The following is a 21,079-nucleotide window of genomic DNA, read 5'->3' as shown; positions in this document are numbered from 1 at the left end:
TGAAAAAGCAGCAGATCCTAGTAATGCCTTAACTCTATTAAGGACTTCATAAGACCCAGATCAAATTACATCTCCTGCAATCGAACAGTAAATTCGATTCCATTCAACAAATGTTCCATTCGACTCCATGAGGGCCTAGGGGGTCTGGGTAGCCCACTTGGCTGGGGAACCTGTCTCTCATTCACAGGAAGATGCCACCCTCCCTGGCATAGGTCTGCCCTAGAGTTTAAGATCAGTGAGTAAGGGAGGCCTGGCGTGTAGGGAACAATGGAAATAGGACTTTGAACCATTGAAGCCCAAGTGGACCAGAACAGAAAACTGGGTTTCAAGACACCTGGAATTCAGAGCCACCTTGACCTCTAGACCTGCGTCCACAGCCACAGGGCTGTGGTCTTGGGTAACTTCTCTTTGGGTTTAAGTCTTCTGTCAGTAATGTGCTCAATCCCCATCCCCGCATCTGACTTTAGACTTGTGAGGCACATCTCCTCAAACTGAGGGAACCACAGCAGGATGGAGGGCCTTACCCATTTTCCCTGCCTTTGACCTTTCCCCATTGGTCAGGCCCTGAGTGCTAGACCCTGCTGGGCCCCACAGGAACTCAGTCATGGAAGGACAGAAGACTGAGCATCTGTGGCAGATGAGGGGCAGATGTCACCCAGAGGAGATATTGATATGGGGGAAATGATTTACGTGTTCGACACACACACATGCACATGCTCCATGTGTCTTCCCCAGCTGCAGCCACAGGCAAGAGATGGTGGGTTTGTTTGAGAAGAGAGGATAGCTGTCAACTGTCATCTTACCATGCACTACTGGAAGCCCAGAGACCCCCTTCTACCTAATGAATCCCCAGCAGCAGCAGGAATAGTGCCAACGCCTCCTGGCACTTTTCATTGATGAAGCACTTTGTGTTTGCCTTCTTGTTTGATCCCCACAGTGGCTCTGTGAGGGATGCTTCTGTCCCATCGAGTTCTTAATTCAGAGAAGGCGCAAGGTTTGCCTGAAGTCACTTAGTAATGACCTCCCCTCATGCTGGCTGACTCCCTGGTCTATTTGTGCCTACCTTTCAGGAGTCACGTGAGCCTCCCTCTGGGATCTGGCATGAAGGAGAAATGGATTCTGGATTTTCCACTCTGGCTTTCCCTGACTTCTTCAGAATTTAAGAAGCATCCTGAGGCCTCTCTTGCTCAACCTCAGCCTAGAATCCCTGAGGATCAATCCAGAGATCCAAAGACCTCAAGACCTAAAAACACCAAGCCCCTTTCCCTGGACACAGACTGGACAGAGCTAACTAGTTCTTCAGGTAAAGAGGCCAGCATGGCACTGACCAGACTGGTACTACCATCTTTTATTCGGGGGGAATTCTGCTGATCGAGCATACGGAAGCTTGGGTGTGCTTGCTCTCTATTTAAAGCTGTTTGCATGGTGTGATTTCAAGAACCTTGAGCGAGAGATAGCACGTGCATCGGCCTTTGCTTGTTAGTGCCAATTATGACTGGAACAAACCCTAGGTCCAGACGGTCCTAGTACGAACAACAGCTTCGTACACATTTGAGGTTTGGCTATTTGACCTTCACAAGGATCCAGGGCCATGTTCTCTAGATCTTGCTTGTCCATAGTTCTGGCTACAACCCAGGTCATGCAACACTCAGATTCCTTTAGCTTCGCAGCAACACTATCACCTGCCATTTTTAGATCAGCTGGGTTTCATTAGCTTGTTTAGCTCTTTCAATACCAGCCTGCAAATTAGCGGAGAGAAGGTGTTAACTGCCTCCTAGGTTCCCATGCAGCTTTCTGCACACTGCTCATTCAGTCTCTGTCACTCATTCACTTTCTCGGAACATACTGATTGACTGTCACGCCCTGGGACGCAGGGGTGCCAGAGGCAGAGCTTGCAGTTACATTTCCACAAACAGAGAGCTCACTCTTCCAGTTTGTTCCCAAAACATGGCCTCTGTGAGGCTAGGGAGATAGCTCTATGGATGAGGTTCTTGTTGTGCAAATGTGAGAACGAGTCCAAATCCTCAGAACCCATCAGAAGGTCATAATTCCTGCAGATTCCCTGGATCCCCAGAGCAAGCCAGCTAGCTGGACATGGGCAACCTCTGGATTCAACCAGCAGACTCTGCCTCAATAAATAAGGAGGAGAGTGGTCAAGGGAGACCCCTGACACCAGCCTCGGGCCGCCATATGTACACATACATACATTTAGCTACACATACAGGAAGAAATAATTCTATGTATGAAGTGTGCATGCATGGATGGATCTACCATAGCTGGTTTTCCCATGGAGGCTTTCCTTCTCTGTGCATCTCTCTGGCCGATCCTGACCTGTGGAGCCCACCAATGAGGCTAAACATACTCTAGATCCAGCCCAGGAAAAACCACCTCAGCAGAGGCTGGGAGTGGCTGAGGACAGCTGCCAGACCAAGCCTGTACTCTCCAGCCTACTCACCACCTCCTCTACCCACTCCTCATCCCATGCTCTGTGCTGCCCACACATGGCCTCTCTCCTCTCTGTGACAACCTTTCAGACTGCCTTGACTGTGCCCGCGTTCTGAGATTTCCACCTCCTTAACCTGGCCTCTCCACTCACTATACAACTCCCATCTGTCCTTTTCTTACCCTTCGAGTGACTTGCAGAAGAGAAGGAAACTGGAATTCAGGACAAGGGTCCTGCCTGGATTGGACCCAGATCTGGCCTCTGAACTCCATTGGGCTGAATCATTGCTCAACCCAGACAAAACCTGCGGGGTCCAGGTTGCCCCCTGCTGGATGCCCAGAGTTGCCATGGCGACCCTCTGCCTGTCTTCCCAGCATGGAGACAATCAAAAAGTAACAGCAAGGACTCTTTTATTCTGTGTCCCACCTGGGAGCCATTTAAGCCTCCTTATTCCTTTTGACACATATTAATTTTTTTTTTTTGGCTTTTAAGATTATCTTGAAATCCCCCCTCACTTTTAGGTTCCATGGCATGGCCTCCAAGAGCCTTCAATCTCTCTCTCTCTCTCTCTCTCTCTCTCTCTCTCTCTCTCCCTCCCTCCCTCCCTCTCTCTCTCTCTCTCTCTCTCTCTCACACACACACACACACACACGTGCACACACATGTGCACACACACACACAGGTGCACATGCTGTGCACTTGTTTACACAGCACACTGGAAACAGCAAATTGGCCTCCTGATACTTTAACAGCAGAGCTATAGGGAAGGTATGGCCCCTTCTCTTCATCTGCACACCACTTTACAGTTTGCAAACACCTCTCCCTTCTAATATTATGCAAATCCTGCAGAATTAGATGAGGAGGATGACACTTGGGAAGGGGCACAGGCAGGCCAACATGGTACTGGTGGCTCAATCCCATTTTACTTGTTCCCTGAGACTCAGTGTACCCTGGTTCCCCTTTTCACAGTAAGGTCACTGAGACCCAAAGAGGGTGGCCAGAGGCTGAGACAGACTTGGCCATCTGAACGCTCTCCCCCTCTGGCTATAGGAGTCAGGGTCAGGCCAGGCACGCTACAGCAATCAGTGTGGGAAGCTGTGGGGTCACGGGGTCAAGTCTCACTTGGAGAGGGAGGGGCATCTATCAGAGTAGCCATGTGCACATTTGAGCCTTGTTTTCTTCTCTGCAAAGTGTCAGCAACAATGTGTCTGGCTCAGAACCACTGCGCTTGGCCCACAGAAAGCTCTCCTTAAATGCTTGCTTTTGTGGGAATGGAAACTCAATGGCTAATGTTTCTAGGTGATCTTGGGGCTCAGCATCCTCATCTGTAAAATGGGACTGATGATGCTCGGAAGGACCCAATACCAAACCCGTCCCCCTCTACCACCATTCCTCCCCCCTCAAAACAGAACCCCGGGAGAAGGAGGCAAGGAAACAGATACCTTCCTGTCTGTCTGTCAATCCATCTGCAATGGTGGCATCAGTTTTCATAGAGGAGGGGAATCTGCAAAGTAGTCAAAAAAAATATTTCCTCTGTGACTCCAGCAGCCCAGCTGTTCTCTTTCAGAAAAAGTGCTGAGGACTAAAAACACAGGAACAATGATAGAGAGACAGGAAAGTGGGGTGGGGGAGGGCAGACCAAAGTGAAGGGCATGGGAAGGGGCAGCGTGGAGTGCATGGTTTTGCCAGGGCCTTTCCTGGGCCACCTGGGACAGCATTCAGCAAGGCTGTCAATCGCCCCACAGCTGCTGGGATACACCGGCCACCAGTGTCCCTGTCCTGTGGAACCTGGGTTCAAAGGCAGCACTAAGGGAAAAAGACATGAGCCACCACTAATCCTGCCATTGCATTTGTGAGTCATCCTGCCCCACCGGGAGGAGGCTCTTGGACTTCTTGGTCCCTGTGGCATCTTGGCATGGAGTTAGAAAGATTCCCTGTATTGGGGAAGGAGGTCCCGTGGCACATATTCGTGCTTACTCCTCCTCCAGATCCACTCAAGACCATTATGGCCCCTCCACGGCCTAGTTTAGACCTGGATCTTCCAGCCTTCCCACTCAGTACTTGCTCTTATCGTTTCTTTGGGTACCCATGGCCCTGTCTGTTGGCTGGGTCCTGCAGCGGGTCCTGTCCCTCCCGCGGGCTCCTCTAGGAAGGCCCTTAGAGTCCTCCCTACAAGGCTGCCTCCCTCCTCCTTGTAGCTCCGGCCACTCTCTGCTTCCTTTGCTCTGACTTCCATAAAAGAACCTGGGTGCCCTTTGCTCTTATCCTGGTACCAACTGGCCGGGTCTGGTATAGACAAGTTCTGGGTCAAGAGCTAGGGGGTTGGTGTTCTCAACTGGTCATCCCTACCCTGCCCATCTCTGGATCCCCACTAGCACGGCCACTGGGGAGACAGGCCTCCAGTACCATGTCAGTAAGACAGGTGGTTAGCTCATATGGGTGCTGGGTCTCTGCCTTCCTCAGGAGATGAGTACCCCGGCTATCAGTCACTCCTCTGTGACCTTGAGTGACTTCCCTGCCTCCCCAGGCCTCTGCCTCCTGTGTGGTAGGGATGCCAGCACACTTTCTTCCTAGGGCTGTGGGAGCATGAGATGGAGTTACTGTCCTGGCACCTGAGGGCACAGACTAAAGGCCTGGCAGTGCCCCAAAGGTCACAGAGCCTGTCTGCCCTTTGGCCCCATGTGGCACACCCTTCTCTGGCCATCTGCTGACCCTACCGAACCATGAAATGCTAGCCTTTCCCTGTGGACAGAGAAGTCACTGGGAGCTCAGTGGAGGGGTTTGCTCCGACGCTGACCTTCATCAGGAAGATGCTCAGGGTTTCTAGGTGCAGCATGTACTCCCAGGACAATGGACTGGTGGCCTCTGTGCTGACTATCCCTAGAAACAGTTCCATCCAGTCGTGTCCACCCCCCACTGCCCACAGAGGTGTGACCCATATTTGGGGTATAAAAAAGAAAGAGGAACTTAAGCCTCCAGCTTCATTCCAAGCCACTGTTAGGTCCCTCAACCCTTTTTTCCCTCCCTACCCCTACCCCCCATTTAGCTCTCTTGGTTGCCATGACAGCAGAATACTGGGAAGCAGGACTCCTTGGAGGGACAGAAACAAAGTGATACCTATTGTGTGCTAGTCTCTAGGTGCACGTATGTGCCCAGGTGGGGGTCCCTTGCACGCCACCGTGGGATGGGCTGGGGGTCGTACGTTTGGTTTGTGAGGTCTTTTCCAGGTCATGTGTCTGGCTCACGCATGTTTCATAGACACACAACTGAAGTACAAGCAGGGATGGTCAGAGTCTTGGTCACTACTTTCTTGAGAAAGCTGGAAGGTGACTGCAGTTGGGTGCCTGTCCTCTTGCTCACCTAAGCAAGCTCTTGCAGATGTCCCCTCTGTCACCTTGCCGTGGAAGATAGGCAGGGCAGGTAAATGGGGAAACTGAGGTCTTCCTGTGTGCTTGCTCATTCAAGCTGGGGCTGTGCTAGGGCCTCCTGGACCCTGAGCTAGTGGGGCATCTGAGGGGGCATTTGGTATGATATACCCCAAGTTTCCTCAACTCCCCACCCCAGTAGAATGGTCAGTGCCCACCACATGAGGAGCTGAGCAGCAAGGGCCTCCTGCTCACTTTTCCATGCCCAGAGCTGTCGTTGGCTTGAGGAAGGCCTTCAAACCTCTCTAAAGTAGGTCTGGAGCCAGCTCTTCAGGGCTGGTTAAGACAGGGGAGTAGGCACACAGGGGAGGACCTTCAGAGGCAGCAACCGTGCACTTATCTGGGACCAGTGGGCATGAAAGTGGGATGGGTAGACACTTATAGGCACCCCAGATATGTTTGTCTGCTTGCTATGCTTCAGACATGATCTGGTATTTATCTCCAACTATGAGGCACACACAGACACCCCCACCCCCACCTCCAACTCGTCGATGTGAAAATACCACAGCCAAGCTGTAAGTGCAAAGAGTTGGCCACTGTGGAATGAGTAGCCAAGAGGTCTGCCTACTGCTTGAGTGACTCCTGGGGGAGGGTGAGTGAGTCTGCAGCCCATCCTACCCATCCCACCGTGTGCTAGGGTCCTTCTGACCCCAACTTCCTGGTGGCAGGTCCACAGTCAGGGATCCTTACTCCAGACCCCCCGGCCCCCTGAATTGTCTGAGGCAGCCTCCCTGCCCTGCTCTGGGTAGGAAGGATTGCGGCTCCCAGACAAGCCTGTTCTTAGACTATGTGTATAGGAGGAAGGGTGTCTGGATGTGTGGGGCAGGGGGTGGAGTGGAATGTAGTCTGAGTCACTGGGACTTCCTGAGGGCATACCAGGCCTGTCTCCCCCACTTGCCTGCTGAGCCACCACAACAACGCAGGTATTTCTGGCTGGTTTCACACCCTAGCAGGTGGTGTGAACACACTGCCTCAGTGTGCACACCCAAGTTTAAATTTGAGACTACAGGGAGCCTTGCTGGGGTCTAAAATCTCAGGTTGCCCCCGATCCGTACCAAGTGCTCATGAAGAGGATCCCATCCAGAGAACCTCTGTCTAAGCTCAAACTTCCATGACAGTCGCCAGGGTCAGGGCTAGCTACGGGTCCTGGTTTCTCCAAAGCAAGTCACCTCATCTTTCTTCGTGAAATGGATGTTGCCCTTCCTTTGTAGGACTGCATCTTCCCTTAGTTTAAAAGTGGCCAGTAAGAGTCTGGCTAGGAGCCTGCCAGGGTGGTGCACACCTTTAATCCCAGCACTCAAGAAGCAGAGGCAGGAGGATCTCTGAGTTCAAGGCTTGCCTGGGCTACAGAACGAATTTCAGGACAACCAGCGCTACATAGAGAAACCCTGTCTCAATTTTTTTTTTAAAGAGAGAGAGAGAGAGAGAGAGAGAGAGAGAGAGAGAGAGAGAGAGCCTGGTTAGGCCCCAGCCTGCCCCTGCACTCAACACGCCCTGGGGCCCATTTTCCATTATCTCAAAAATGGACCTGCAGGATGGTGCTTTTCTGCCCAGAAATGCCAAGCTCATTTTTCAGCGACAGAAATGCCACATGTGAAGGGGTAGGGACAGAACGGGAAGAAGATGCTTGGGTCTTCCCCTGGGATCCCTGGAATCAAGACACCCTCCCTCTCTCACCTGGCCCTCACGCATGTAGTGGGGCTTGAGACAGGCAGGCAGTGAGGACAGACAAAGGATGCATCTGTGTTCTCTGCTCTCTTCTGCCCAGAGGGCAGACACTGCACGGGACATTAGGAGCTTTTTCCCAGGGCTGACAGGCCTTGAAGAACAGAAAGAGATGCAGAAAGGTCTGCTGCTGACCTTCCCGAATTCTGATGAAAAAGACACCAAATTTCACCCTGATACATGGCTCACAGGCCCACAACACTACACAGGTATGTCCCCAACATGTCCCCAAACTAGATATGCACAGAGAAGCCATACTGGCCTTCTGCTCACCATGGGTCTTCCTCCTGAGGGTGAGGTGTGCTGGGCCTGCCGCAACGGTCAGGATGATCACAATGAGCCATCTCACTGGGGTCTCAAGTTCTGCTGGAGCAAGAGCTTAGATCAGACAAGGCAGGCACAGAAAGAACTACCTTAGTGCTTGGCCAGGAAAGACCATGTTCCAGAAGCTTCACCCAGCCATCACACATACCACTGCCTTGTGGACAAAGAGACCCCATCCCATATTAGAGGGGAGTGAGGGCTGCAGAAAGATCTTCAACCTACCAGAAAACAACACCAAGTCTCTGCAAGTTTCTCTCTGACTTGCTGCTTTTGGACCATAGTTGTGACTCCTGGGGTATGAAACCTGACTTGGGTGTACAGTGGGGTCCTCACACACTGCCTGTCACAGGAGGGACAGAATGTCTGATTTGGTAGATGGGGGCCGGTAGACTTGTACGGGCAGAGCAGATCCCACGGAGACAGCAGATCAGAGGTTCCTAGCCTCCCTCCCGTCACTGAATTCATGTGGCCTCTAGCCCCAGGGTACAGCCTGGCATCACACATGTCCCAGCTTTTCCCTTCAGCGCCATCAGTGTGTTGCCTGGACAAACAAGGAAGAGGGTCTGGAGGCTGCCTCAGTCTGCTCCAGAGATCCGGTCTCCTCTGACATGTGGCCACACCGTACCCACTATCCAAGGACTTACGTCTACCTGCTCCCTGCCCAGAGGTCTGTCCTGCCTTGCTGTCCCCCTGGTGGCCACTCTGCTACATCTCTGTGCACTGTCCCCTCAGTTTGCTATAAGCTTAGAAATTAGACTGATGGTCCTATCTGTCACAAATGGCCTGTGGTCCCAGACTAAAGATGCCCCTCTTAGGGTAGACAGCTCTCCTTAAAGCCCAGAGTGGGCTGCACCTTGAGGGTTCCTCCACCCCTTCTCTGACTATGCCAGTCTAGCTAATATCACAGACTCCTACCACCCCAACCTGGCGCAACCACAGTAGGCATGGGCTGGATAGCCAGGTAGGAAGGAGCTCCTGGCTTGTCACACTGTATACCTGGTCAAGGCTAAGCTTGAGGTCCGACTGTCAAGGGGAGATCAGCAGCCCAGACTCCAGATGCTTCAGTGCTGCCTGGCTTTGGACAGCCACAGGGCCTCTGTGTTGGGTCTATAAAGCAGATACTGAGGACAGACTGAGTCTATAGACGATAACATGAGAGGACCCCCTCCCCAGAGAGAAGACGCCACGCTGAGACTCACCTGGTGAGAGCTTTAGGAGTTTCTCCTTCCGTCCACTTGAGGAATATGCCTTTTGGGGGTATCAGAACTGAGTAAGGGCTGCCAGCCCAAGAGGTGTGCCAGGCTTGCACCTTACTCGCTGCTGTCTTACTCACTGGAGGATTTGCAAGCCTCCCCTGACAAAGAACTGAGCATGCCGTGAGCACCTCTGAGACTCCTGGGAGCCAATTCTGGCAGCGCTAACTCTGGCGCCCTGTGTCCATTTACCACCCTCTCTACTCCTTGGGATGAGATGCCTGTAGACAGAGGAGCCTGGGTGGGCTAGGTGGTAGCCCAGCACCTTCCCCCACTTCACTGTGCCTCCCCAGCTGCTGTCCTGGACTCGGGTCTTAATGGAGCGTAAACAGCCTGGCAGAGAGAAGCCTCATTAGGCCTGATCTAATTAGGAGGCTCTGTGTGCTGGAGGTAGATGGGGAGGAGCACCCATTCCTAAAGCCTGCTTTGCACCGGGAATGTCATGCATGTACACTCGTAGGACCCTCCTCATCGTCTACCGAAATAGACTAGCCCAGGCAACTGAAGTGGAAAGCCACTCGGAGAAGACAGGTGGTCTGCCAGGGTGATACGGTCAATAGTGGCTTCCTTAGGGAATGTGCCCCACAGGCCTCCCAATTTCTCCTGCTCCTCAACCCCTGAGGCAGGTGCATGGCCACGTCTGTCCACTGTCCACAGTTTGGCTAGCTCTCACCACGACTCTGATCTCCTCTCCCCTTCCAGGACTGCCAGATGTCACAGTAGGTCAGATGGCGGGAGGCCAGAAATGGGACAGACTGGACTCTCCTCTCTGCCTCTGGTTCCCCCCTGTAATCCAGATAGGGGTGCGGATGCCATGCCAAGGGGCCCGCCGCCCCTTCGTTAGTCTTAGATAACAAGCTGTTTATGGGTACGACATGACACCTGCTTTCTTCTTTATAAGTTCAATAATTTATAGGCATATTAGCAGCCCGGCGGCTGCCCTGGGCCCCAGCCAGACGGGACGGGGCGATGCAGCCGGGTGCCTCTGCCGATATTTACTCTCTCCTACCATCAATTATTAAGGAGCCCTCCTTCAGTTTTGCACATAATTACACGCGCTGTTATGGTTTGAACTCCCCTGCTCTAAATCCCTCTGGAGCAGGGCCCAGTCTGCCCCATAGGGCTGCCATAGCCCAGGGATCCAGCTGCCTACAAACTGAGGAGGTGGCAGTAACTCGGCCTCACACCCCATAGAGTCTCCTTGGCTAGCAGCGGCCTTTCCCACCCAAAGGTGGGGTCCTTGCTTCTTTGCTGTCTATGTGGGGTACTTCCCCACCTCTGTACACATAACTGTCTCCTCACTCCTTGATTCAGCGCAGCCTTGACTACCCTCCTGCATGCCTGTCCTGATTCCCTGGTGTCTGCTCTCTGTGTGTGTGTGCGTGTGCAAACACAGCCTGCCATCACACTGGGCTGAATCTTGTTTGCTAGACTATGGGCTCTGGAGGCACAGAGAAGGCCGTAGCAAATGTTTGTTGAGTGATATATGAATGAGTGGATGGATGAGTGGATGGATAGAAGGATGGATGGTTGAGTACCTCGTCACTAGAGAGTCCACTGAAGTACCTGCCTCTTTATCCCAGGATGGGAAGTCTGTTCTAGTTGGTCCCCTTCCTCCCAAATCCCCTCAGCTCACCTAGTTTAGACTGAGATAGCCCAGTGGGCAGCAAATCTTGGACTCTTGTCTACATGTTATCACAGGAAGGCAGGGGAGGATGAAACGAGAGAATGTCCCTTTAATCTCATGTCTGCCGTGTGGGCTGGAGAAGATGCTCAACCTTTCTGGTACTATTTCCCCACAGGCTAAATGGGGATGGCCACAGTCCCTCTACGGATGTGGTTGAGGCTTATGTGAGGACCTCTAATGACACAAATGTTCAGTCATATTCCTTAACCTCAACCTTGATCTGTCTGTGAAACTGAGCCAACATAAACTCGAACTGTCTTGAACTGGATGGCCTTATTCCCGCCTTCTTCGTGCACTCTTCCCTGGTTTTAGCCTCCCTCACAGGTCTAGTAACTGGCGCTGCACTGAACTCGAAGGCTCCACAAATACCACAAACTGCTTGATTAAGATTTGCCACATCTCAGCCTACAATATTTAGGAAGAGGAAAAGTGTCCCATGTGACCAAAGAATAGCTAGAGGCCATTTCTTCCCCCATGTGAACAGCAGAGTGAGAACCAAGCCCCAGGTGCCCACTAGATGTAGGAGCCCAGGGTTATCTCCCTGGGTACCTCATGCCTCGGTTTCTTCCCTAAGAACAAATAATAGGATGGCTCCTATGGGGCTGTTGAGGAATCAAATGAGTTGCCAATTGAGCAATTAACACAGTTCGGAGCAGGGTGGGGCTCGTGGGGGGTACTTGCCTCTCTGAGAAGTGGCACTCTCCCAGAGTGGCGGTCATTCTCCTGTGCGCATACCTCCCCTGTGTGTAGAAAGCTGTGCTTTTGAATGTGACATAATGTTGCGGCCCTGTGTGTATCTTTGCTTTGTTCCTCCACACTGCATTATGGGATTGTCTGAACTAGCTTGTGTGACTCTTGGGTCTGTCATCATCATTTGATATCCCGTTGTGTGATCACACTGTACTCTGTCCATCTTCCTGCCACTGAGAGGTATAGCCAATGCTTTTGACCTCTACTGTTACAAAAGCATCGTAGTGGCCCTTTCTGTGCTAGCCTGGTTCTCTGCGATATGTACCCAGCATGGAGCTGTTGAGTAACAGACTATGCATCTTTTCAACCTTATCAGGGAGCCGCTAAGTTATTGTGCAGTTCCTCACCCCACTGGCAGGAGGCACTTTGCCTGAATTATCCCCGTGCCCCAAGCCAGGGTGAGAGCAAGGAATGGTTGCACACATGTAACAGGTGGAGCCTGCCTTAGGTGCGTGTTGCTTTGTAGCAAATCATCCCCACATGCAGTGGCTTGAATCAAATAATATGACCTCATAGATTGTTCAGGGAGGGAATCCAAGTGAGGCAGAGTTGCTTCTCTGACTCAGGGTTTCTTGAGGCTTCAGTCAAGGTATTCAGAGAGCTGTGATCTTCCCAGAGTCCTGCTCGAGGAACACCTGCTTCCATGTTGGCTCCCTGGCCTTGGGTCCTGTAGTGCTGACTAGAGACACCAGTTCCTTTCCAGTGGGCTTCTCAATAGAGCTGTTGATGGCATGGCAGCTGCTTCCCTTAGAATAAACAAGTGACCATGGACAGAAAACACCTAAGACAGAGGCTGCATCTTCTCTTTTCTTTTTTATAATCTTATATCCAAAGTGACATCCCATCTCTTCCGCCACATTCTACTCATCAGAAGTGAGTCGGGGAGTGGAGGTGTTGCTCGATGGTTAGAATACTTGCTTGACTTGTGTGAAGCCCTAGGACACTGGAAAGGGGAAGGAGGTGAGTCAGTTGGTCCATCTGCACTCAGGGGGATTGGGATGACCCAGGGAGACACTGTAAGGCAGGAGTCACTGGGAGTCACCTTAGCTCCGCCTATTAGAGGGCAACTGAAATTTGGAAAGAGCAGTGACTTGTGCAGGGTCACACAACAGTTAGAGGGAGTATGAGAACTAGAACCCGAGGCTGCCTGAGGGCCTCTGGATCTACTACACTGCCTGTAGCCTCAGAGAACAACAGGTTCTGAGTTAATAGACGGGTCTCCAGGACATCGGAACTCAAGATGAGTGCTTAATGAATGGGTTTGCTAACAGAGCTGCCTGTTTGCACGCATTAGCTCGAATTTCCCCTCGTGTGCTCCATGGGGACCGCCAAGCCCAGGCCCTTAGGAGCAGCTGCTCTGCCAAGCACAGAGCCCAGGGCCCCCAAGAGCTGGAGAGTGGTCCCTTCATACAAATCACTATATTTTCATATTTTTTTGCTCTCAATTTAATCTTTTTATTCCAGTGGAGAGAGCGCTTCTCTGATTCCTCCCATTCCAAGATAAGTCAAAGTCAGGCATTGGGTCTTTTCTTGGGGGCTTTGGAGTGGGTCAGGCAGTCCTGGCTTCAGACCAAGTTCTTACTTCTCAGCCCCGATGGACTTCACATCCAGGCCAGGTAGCCTTCCAACCCTGCCAGGGCTTCTGCTGAGGACCCTGAGAGCATTCTGACCTTCCCTCGCTGTTTAACGCCGTGTCCCCAACCCACCCCCCACCCTCCACTGAGGGTTCCTGACTACTCTGCTTCTAGACAGACAGGGGCATATCACTCACTCTGGAGCCTTCCCAGTGATGGCACTACAACCCCAGCCCTGAGTGAACAGAGAGGCGTGACTATGTGGGATCCAGGAGCCCCTTGTGGCCAGGGTGGAGACTTTGCATTGGGCTCCTGCAGGTCCCTACTCCCTTGTCCGCCTCACAGTTGCACCATCACGGGGCTCTGACCTATGGATTAACTGCCATGTCCCAATCCACTTCGCTCCAGCCCGAATCTCTAGGACTTAATTATGCCAGCAGCCTTTACCTGAGCGTAAAGGACTTCAGAGCATGGGGTAGACTACGGCCTCTGCTGTGGCTCCCGGGGGTACCAAGGGCCCTGAGTTTAGGACTTAGCTTTCTAGGAACCTAGAATTTTCCTCTAAGGAACTAAGGGACCTTATCTCACTATCCCCATTGTCTAGGCAGGGCAGAAGAATCCTGAGGCCTTGGCATATAATTGAGGGAACTTTGGCCCAGAGAGGTGCAGTTCCCCTTCAAGGTGGCACAACAAGGTAATTTGTGGCACAAAACAGAATATGAGGTTCACCTGAGCACCCAGCTCTGAAAGCTTTGAGTGCAGCACCACCCCTAGCCCCCCTACCCCATGCCTACTGCTGCTTACCCAGCTTCCACTGCCTCCTAGCTCCTCGGCTCCGTTTTTCTTGCTAATTAGAGGTCTCAGCAATGACTCTGCTGTCCCAGCCATTTCAGAGCCATCATTAATTTCAAGTGCCTTCAGAAATAACCATCATCGTAAAACCGTATGAGCTGCTGGGATGCAAGCAGGCAGGACCAGCAGACACGGAGGCAGGCTTGTGTGTGCCATTCTCTCCAGTCTGTGCCTCCGGGGAAGCCTGCCACCTAAAACTTCAGCCTCTAAGAATGGAAGGAGAACATAGCTGGGGCTTGGAAATAGAACACAAACCACGCCAAAGCCCAGCTTGGCCTCTGCGCCCAAGCTCCTACTTTCTCTTTTGTATGATGCCATCCGCAGTATCAGTCCTTCTTTGTAGCCACTTTATCATTTTATTTTGAGATGGGGTCTCAGGAACTTGCAGCAAATCCCCTGCCTCGGTTTCCTGAGTGCTGGGATCACAGATAGGAACCACCACAGCTGACAGCCATGCCATTCTTGAGATGAAGATGAAAACCGAGCTTAGAGCCTGGCTTACAGATTGGTGGATATGTGTTAGAGGGAGGGTTCCCTCCTCCTGTGTTAGAGGGAGGGTCCCCTCCTCCTGTGTTAGAGGGAGGGTCCCCCCTCCTGTGTTAGAGGGAGGGTCCCCCCCTCCTGTGTTAGAGGGAGGGTCCCCTCCTCCTGTGTTAGAGGGAGGGTCCCCCCTCCTGTGTTAGAGGGAGGGTCCCCCCTCCTGTGTTAGAGGGAGGGTCCCCCCCTCCTGTGTTAGAGGGAGGGTCCCCTCCTCCTGTGTTAGAGGGAGGGTCCCCTCCTCCACACGCCCTGGAAAGCTTACTCAGGCCCTGCTCTGTGGCCAGGATTCAGGCTACAACTGGTTCCTTGAACCCCCAGCTTCTTTATTAGGATTCGCTTAGTTGGACATGGAGACCTTTCATTCCCACCTGTTATTGGGAGCTCCTAGTGGAAGAACAGAGCAACAGGGGTATAGGCCTTGCCTGAGGCCTTTAAGTCTGGCCTTAGGGAGGAGAGAGGTCTTCATTTGCTCTTGAAATGCGACAGAAACCAGAAGAAAGATTTAGCCGGAGGTGGACCACGGACCAACAAAGGCCTACAGTTGTAGTGAGCATTCCTTAGCTGTAGCTCTGGTTGTAGCAAAGAAGTCCCCAAACTGGGCCATCCTGATGCTCCACAGGTGGCCCTGGGACCTGCGAGAACACTGTTGAGAGCCACCCCACCAGACATCTAGTTAAGAAGGGGGCCCAGGGTTAGCCTCCTTTTTTATGGGGTCAGAATGACATGGTCAACGACTAGGCCCTAGCTGAACCCTCTCCTTCCACTGGTGAGAGGAGTCATTTTCTTCAGGAGACATAGAGAAAGAACAATGTCTGGGTTGCTGCTTACAATGGATGTAGCTGGGGTGTTATCTCCATCGCCCCAGGACACGGAGAGACGATGAGTAAATGGGCACCACAAGACCCCGGGCTGATACACCAGCTTCCTCATCCAGCAACTGGAGACTGAGGATGGGGGCGATGGACTCTCCCCCATTTCTCTGACCAGATCACTGAGGCTGGAAGCAGGTGAGTCGGGGGCGGAGATCTGCGGTGGCCGCGCCTTGCCTGCGTCAGTCGCCGCACCAGGAATAGCCCCCGCCCCCGCCCCCGCCCCGCAACGGGTCTGGCAGAGCCTTTACGCAGGAGCTAGAGAGCGTCTATTCCTGTCGGGCTGTGGGAGGAGGCGGCGCGGGAGGGCGGGAGCTCACCCGTAACTCACAAACAGCCGGGGTAGGGGAGCTGGGGGAGACTGGAAAGGGGTGCTAGGATCACGGAATTGGGGGGCCCCCGCGAGCTGCCTGCACTGGGCTCTGGAAGGGAGGGGACTCATGTGTGGCCGCCCCACCTCCCCTCCTACCAGTAAGTCCCTCTGCCAAGCCTGCCTCCCACTGGTTTACTCAGCCCTGGAAAGCCATTCAAATTCCCTTTCCACGGTTTACAAGCTGTGTGACCGTGGCCAAGTCACGTAACCTCTCTGAGGCTGGGGTTCCTGCTTGCTGTCACAGGGGAGTAATAGTGTCTCTTCCCGAGGTTGTTGGATGAAGAATGTAAGATGCATGGAGCATCGCCGACACCTGCGAGGAAGGGGTTCTAGCTAGGCCTGAGCTAAGGATGGCCATAGACAGAAGGCAGGAGTGTCCCGAGCAGTGGTGTGGCCGTGAGGATGAGAGGTATCCAGAATCGGGTTCGCTGGAACAGGTTTGTGCAACTCTTTGGACTGTGTGTGAGGTTCATTTGTGGAAATCAAGGCAGCGCTGGGGGTGGGGACTTGGGCTTGGCCTCTCCAGACCAGCCAGGCATCTCTGAAATGTCAGGCTGGCTCCTCGGAAGGAGAGTGAGGTACTGGGAGCGGGGTCCTTGCCCACCCCAGAAAAGGACAGGCCTTGGATGGATCTCTTCCCTCCCAGCTCAGCTTCCTTCTTTGTCTGCCGGCATCCCCACAATCTATCAGGAATGTTGAGGTGCTAATGGGGAGAAGGGGCCTCTGCGTTGTGACGTCTTCATTGATGGTTATTCCAATAAAACTGGCATAGTTTTAAGGGGAATCTGGCTTCGAGCAGATGGGAAGGGCGTACAGTAGAAGAATGTGAGGCTCTAATGGGTTGTCTGACTGCTTCAGTATTTGCCAGCCCACCCTGCCAGGCTAGTCTCTGTGTCTGTGGCCTGAGAAAGGTCTGGATCTCTATGTAAAGATTTTATTCTTTGGGGCCATCTGAAGATAGGGTCCGAGGCCAGGATCCACCAAACTCGGTATTTATTTTAGGGAGTTGGGTGGTGAATAGCTAAGCCCAGACCGAGGCTCTGTGCTGCCCTCTGCTGGTTGCTTGGTAGAGTGCCACCTTCAGGAGCCTGCCAGAGAGGCCTGCTGCCCTCTGCTGGACTGGAAACTCGACGGGGTGGGGACCAGAACGCAAAGGCGTCTTCTAGACCTGGCCTCCGGGTAGACCCGCTAAGAAAGCTCGGCTTCCACACTGCCCTCCTATGCTTCCGGTTCTGCAAGCCTCGCCTCAAGATCCCTAGGAAGTAGTGGGGGGGGGGGGGGTCCCAGACATTTCGAGAGGAGGGGTCAAGGCCTGACCCTCCTCAGCCGTCCTCTAAACAACCCTGGCCAGGTTGGGGGGGGGGGTCCTGTCTGTCCACGTGCGTGTGTCGGTCCACACAGCCGTGTGCAGTGACCCCAGTTAACACGTGTGAACACACGCGCTCACATGCACATGCATGTGGTCAGTGACAATCACACGCGAATGGGTGCACGCTCCCTAGGAAGACCGCAAGCCGGGCTGGCTTGAGACTAGCCGGAGCCTGGGACCCAGAGGGGCACTGCGTGGTGCAGGGCGGGAGCACGGGGGCGCCGGCCCGGGAGCGCTCTTCGTCTGCGCCCCGCTGCCACTCTCGCTGCCCCTTGGGCGCTGGACAGCTGCTGGGGTGCTCCTCGATCTTCGCCCGGTTCTCTGAAAGGACCCCCACCCAGGTTTTGCGGACGCGCCTTCTCCTCCCCCGCCCGGCTCTAGCGCTCGCTCTCTAGCTCCCTCCCTCCCTCTGTCCCTCCTCCCTCCCTGGCTCGCTGCTCGCTCCTCTCGCTCCCTCCCCACGCCGCGGCAGAGCGCGGAGCCCGAGCGGGAGCCGGCGTGGGAGCCGGAGCGGGCGGCAGCGCAGGCGGCGGCCGGACCCGGACCCGTCCCGGTCCCGGAGCGCGCGGAGTCCCCACCCGCGCCGCTCGGGCCCCCCTCCCGACGCGGGGCTCTGAGCAGCATGCGCGGCAGCTGCCCACCGGCCCCAGCCCTGGCCCCGGCCCCGCTGCGGAGAGCGCCCGGCCTCGACCCCGGCCCCAGCGGTAGAGGCCGTGGCGGCGGCTCCCGGCCGGCCCGAGGGACAGAGCTAGGCTCCCGGAGCCCGCGCCAAGCGTCCTGAGCGCGCCAGCTCCTCAGCCCGCCTCGGCTGCGACCTCCGCCCCCGACTCCCGAGCTCCTGCCCCGGGGCTGGCTGGGCTCCCGCCCGCGTAGGACAGACAGACGGACGGCCAGCCCTGCGAGGGCGCGTGGACCGGGCGGAGGTGTTGGAGGAGGAGACGGAGGAGGGGGGCTGGGCTGGGGCTGGGGCCGCGCCGGCAAGAGAGACATGCGATTGGTGACCGCGCCGAGCGGACGGACAGCGCGCCCGAGATGCAGGTGAGCCCCTCCACGGTGGCCGAGCCCGAGTCGGCAGCCCTGCGGTGAGTGCCTCTGGGAGCAGCTGTCCGCCCCAGGCTTCACCCCCCTGGGGCTATGTAGGACATCCTGTATCACCCAGACCCCCTTTGGGATCACAGGCCTGATCCTCAAGTTTCAAATGATTTTCCCATTTTTCTTCCGCTGGCCCTTACAGATCTCTCGGGTTGGCAAACTGGGACCCGTGGTCAAGGAAAGATCCACTCCGTTTCATTCCTAAATCACCCTCCCATTCTGGGCATTGGTCACCCGGAGGGTATGCTCTCTTAGGTCCCTTTTAGTGGACCAGAGGCCACCTCCCCAGCCCTGGCTAACACCCCCAAGTCTGGGGACACAACTAGGGAGCAGTTTCTCTTCAGGCTCCAGCTAGGATTGCCCCTCACTCCTCGGGAGCCTTCCCAACCTCTTTCGGGTTCCTTTCTGGCTCCTCCCGGGTGAAAGGAAGGTGGAGAGGGGAAGAAAGGGGAGGGAGGGAGTCCAGTTGAGGAAGACCCAGGAACCTGCGGGGCTCCCCTTTGTCTTCCTTAAGCTGGGCTTCTCACCTCCTCCTGCCCCACTTTTCACTCCGAGGGAAATGGGTGGGAAGTGGAAGCCTGCTAAAAAGGGGGAGGTGAGAAAGGAGCCTCCGGTGTGTGCCCAAACACACCCTATTTGGGTGGGCTTTGGGCTTCCTGCCCTCTGAGATACCCCAGAAGATGTTTCTCTCTAGGTGGGTCCCACTTTGAGGAGGGGTGGGACCAGGCAGGTGGGCAGTCCCCTGGGTCTCTTATTGTTGGGGCCTCTGCCCAGCCCCTGACCAGCTCTTGTGGCGGCACCTCCCCTTTGTTCTCAAAGGCCCTGTGGTGGGTGGGTGGAGTGGCGACCAGGGCACATGGAAGATGGGAACTGCTCTGCCCTGGTGGGTGGGAGTGCAAGAGGCCTGAGGTGGGGGCAGGACCATCTGGGCCAGCCCCTTTCTGCCAGTCCAGCCTTCCCCAAGTCCTTGGCTGGGCTTGGGCAGCCAGAGGGCGCCCGGCTCTCCTGGTTCTCGGTTGTGGGCTCAGCCCTGCTGTCCATTATGCCAACGACTCCAGCGCGGGGCCTTGGGGCCAGGGGAGTCCACCAAGCATGCAGAGAGCCTGGGGCTTCCCTGGACCCACTGAGGGCTGCTGATGAGGGGAAGGGTGTTCCACTGCTTCTGGCCCTTTGTCCTTGTGTAGGCCAAGAGGGGTGCAGAGTCCTCAGCCGTTGGGAAGGAGCTAGCACCTGGTTTGCTGGGAAGCAAGCCTGAGGTGACAGAAAGGTGAAGAAGGCATTGGGGGCCACGCTGAAGGTGCCAGGGAAAAGGGGGCATGGTATCACAAGATCTGAGGGCAACACCCAGCTGCCTCCTTGAGGAGACTCAGCCAAAGAAGGACAAGACCCCCGTGGAGCTCTTGTCTCTGTGCCCCCTCCTCCAGTCCTGGGTGAAGTGTGAGATGGTCCTGAGTAGGGTTCCATCAAGACTGTGAGGCTCCCTAGACCTGGAGTAAATGCGGGTTTAGGAAACAGCTTTTGCGGGATGGGTGTGTGCTGCGCGCTAAGGTTTGATGCTTTGTGGGTGGAGGGATCCCGCAAGACCGCGTTACTTGTCACGGTCCTCGTTGATCCTGGGGAGTCATCTCTTCTGTCCCTGTCCCTAAACACACGTTTCCCACACTAGATAATTGTTTGGTTTTTTTTTTTAAACTCAGATTTCTAAAGGGTCACTATCCTCCTCCTCCTCCTGAATGGGCTGTTGCTTAGCAAAGAAAAAAAAAAAAAGTTGAGCAGAACCTGTATCCAGGATGGCTCAGCTGAGCCTCTGTTAGGTGCTCGTGAAAGTAGAAGGCTGGCCTTGGGAGCGGGGTGGGGAGGGTAGGACCTTTGTCTGGCTTTTCTCTGTGTGACTTTCCAGCTCCAGGTTCCCCTCCCAGAACATGACCACGGGTCGTATTTTTGTTCTCTCCCTGCCAGTTCTTCCCCATATGCCTGTATCCTCCCTTGGCTTGGTCTAGCATCCTTCTTCAAAGGGCTCTCTTCTTCAAGAAGCGTCCCCTAGCTGCTCTAAGTACCCACATTGATTTACACATGATGGCATGCCAGCCCATTCATTCATGCATTTACTCTGTACATCCTGGTAGCTGCCTGCTCGGCTCCTGCCTAGATCCTATTGATTACCTTGAATACCTAGGCAAACCTCCAGGCATGGGCAAGATATCGAGGCCCTAGGACCTCCTGGCAAGGACAACCTGTAGGGGCCATGGAGACCTTAGCTGCAAGAATGGGTAGGGCAAGCTAAGCGCTAAAGATGTCCCAGGTAGAGACTGGGGAGAGCCAAGGCAGATTCTCAAGAAGGAGGGTGGTTCTTTGTGGGAGCTGATGCAGTCAGGCTCTTAGAAGAGGGTGACTGGAGGTTTTGCAGAGATACGCGAAGCAGGGGTTTCCAGAATGAGAGGAGACTCTCTGAAGAAAGCTTTGAGAAGGCAGGGTCATTTCCAAACACACCTGAGGCATTCTTGATTCTGACCTTTGTTTATGTGAATGAATGGTTAAGTGAATACCCTTGAGTGTGCGGGTCAATTGCGCTTCTGCTGAGCAAGCGAGCGTTCAGCTTCTCCAGCGTCGCTCCTCTGAGAGAGTGGACTCTGCAGTCACAGGCCTGGTTCAAGCTTCAGCTCCACCACTGCCTCGTTCTGTGACTTTGGGGAACTTACTTAATCTCTCTGGGCCCCCATGTCCTTTCCAATAAAGTGGAGTTAACTATAGTATCTCCCTCAATGGAGACGGTGGCAGTTAAATGTGCTACTACACACAGAGC

General features: G+C 54.3%; 1 protein-coding gene across 7 annotated transcripts in view; it reads left to right on the top strand.

Moving 5' to 3' along the window:
* Lingo1 (leucine rich repeat and Ig domain containing 1) overlaps positions 1–21,079 on the top strand; it is a 180,943-nt gene that overhangs the window by 145,571 nt on the left and 14,293 nt on the right. For 2 of the 7 annotated variants that reach the window (XM_041638567.1, XM_041638566.1), the window contains one exon: positions 1,071–1,303. The exons of 2 other annotated variants lie outside the window; for them this stretch is intronic. Coding sequence is in view for 2 of the 5 variants with exons in the window: in XM_041638564.1 (XP_041494498.1) it covers positions 16,166–16,252 (87 nt within the window). In the remaining 3 variants the exon portion in view is untranslated. Of the gene's footprint in view, positions 1–1,070; positions 1,304–15,988; positions 16,253–17,141; positions 18,267–21,079 lie in introns of those variants that run through there. 3 more of the 7 variants (XM_041638564.1, XM_041638568.1, XM_041638565.1) reach the window with 3 other exon arrangements.

Source organism: Microtus oregoni, unplaced genomic scaffold (genome assembly GCF_018167655.1).
Source record: "Microtus oregoni isolate MIOR12 unplaced genomic scaffold, Mior012 000055F_ref0000237, whole genome shotgun sequence".
Taxonomy (NCBI): domain Eukaryota; kingdom Metazoa; phylum Chordata; class Mammalia; order Rodentia; family Cricetidae; genus Microtus; species Microtus oregoni.
Note: the sequence above shows the minus strand (reverse complement) of the source record. Positions and strands in the feature narration are given on the sequence as shown.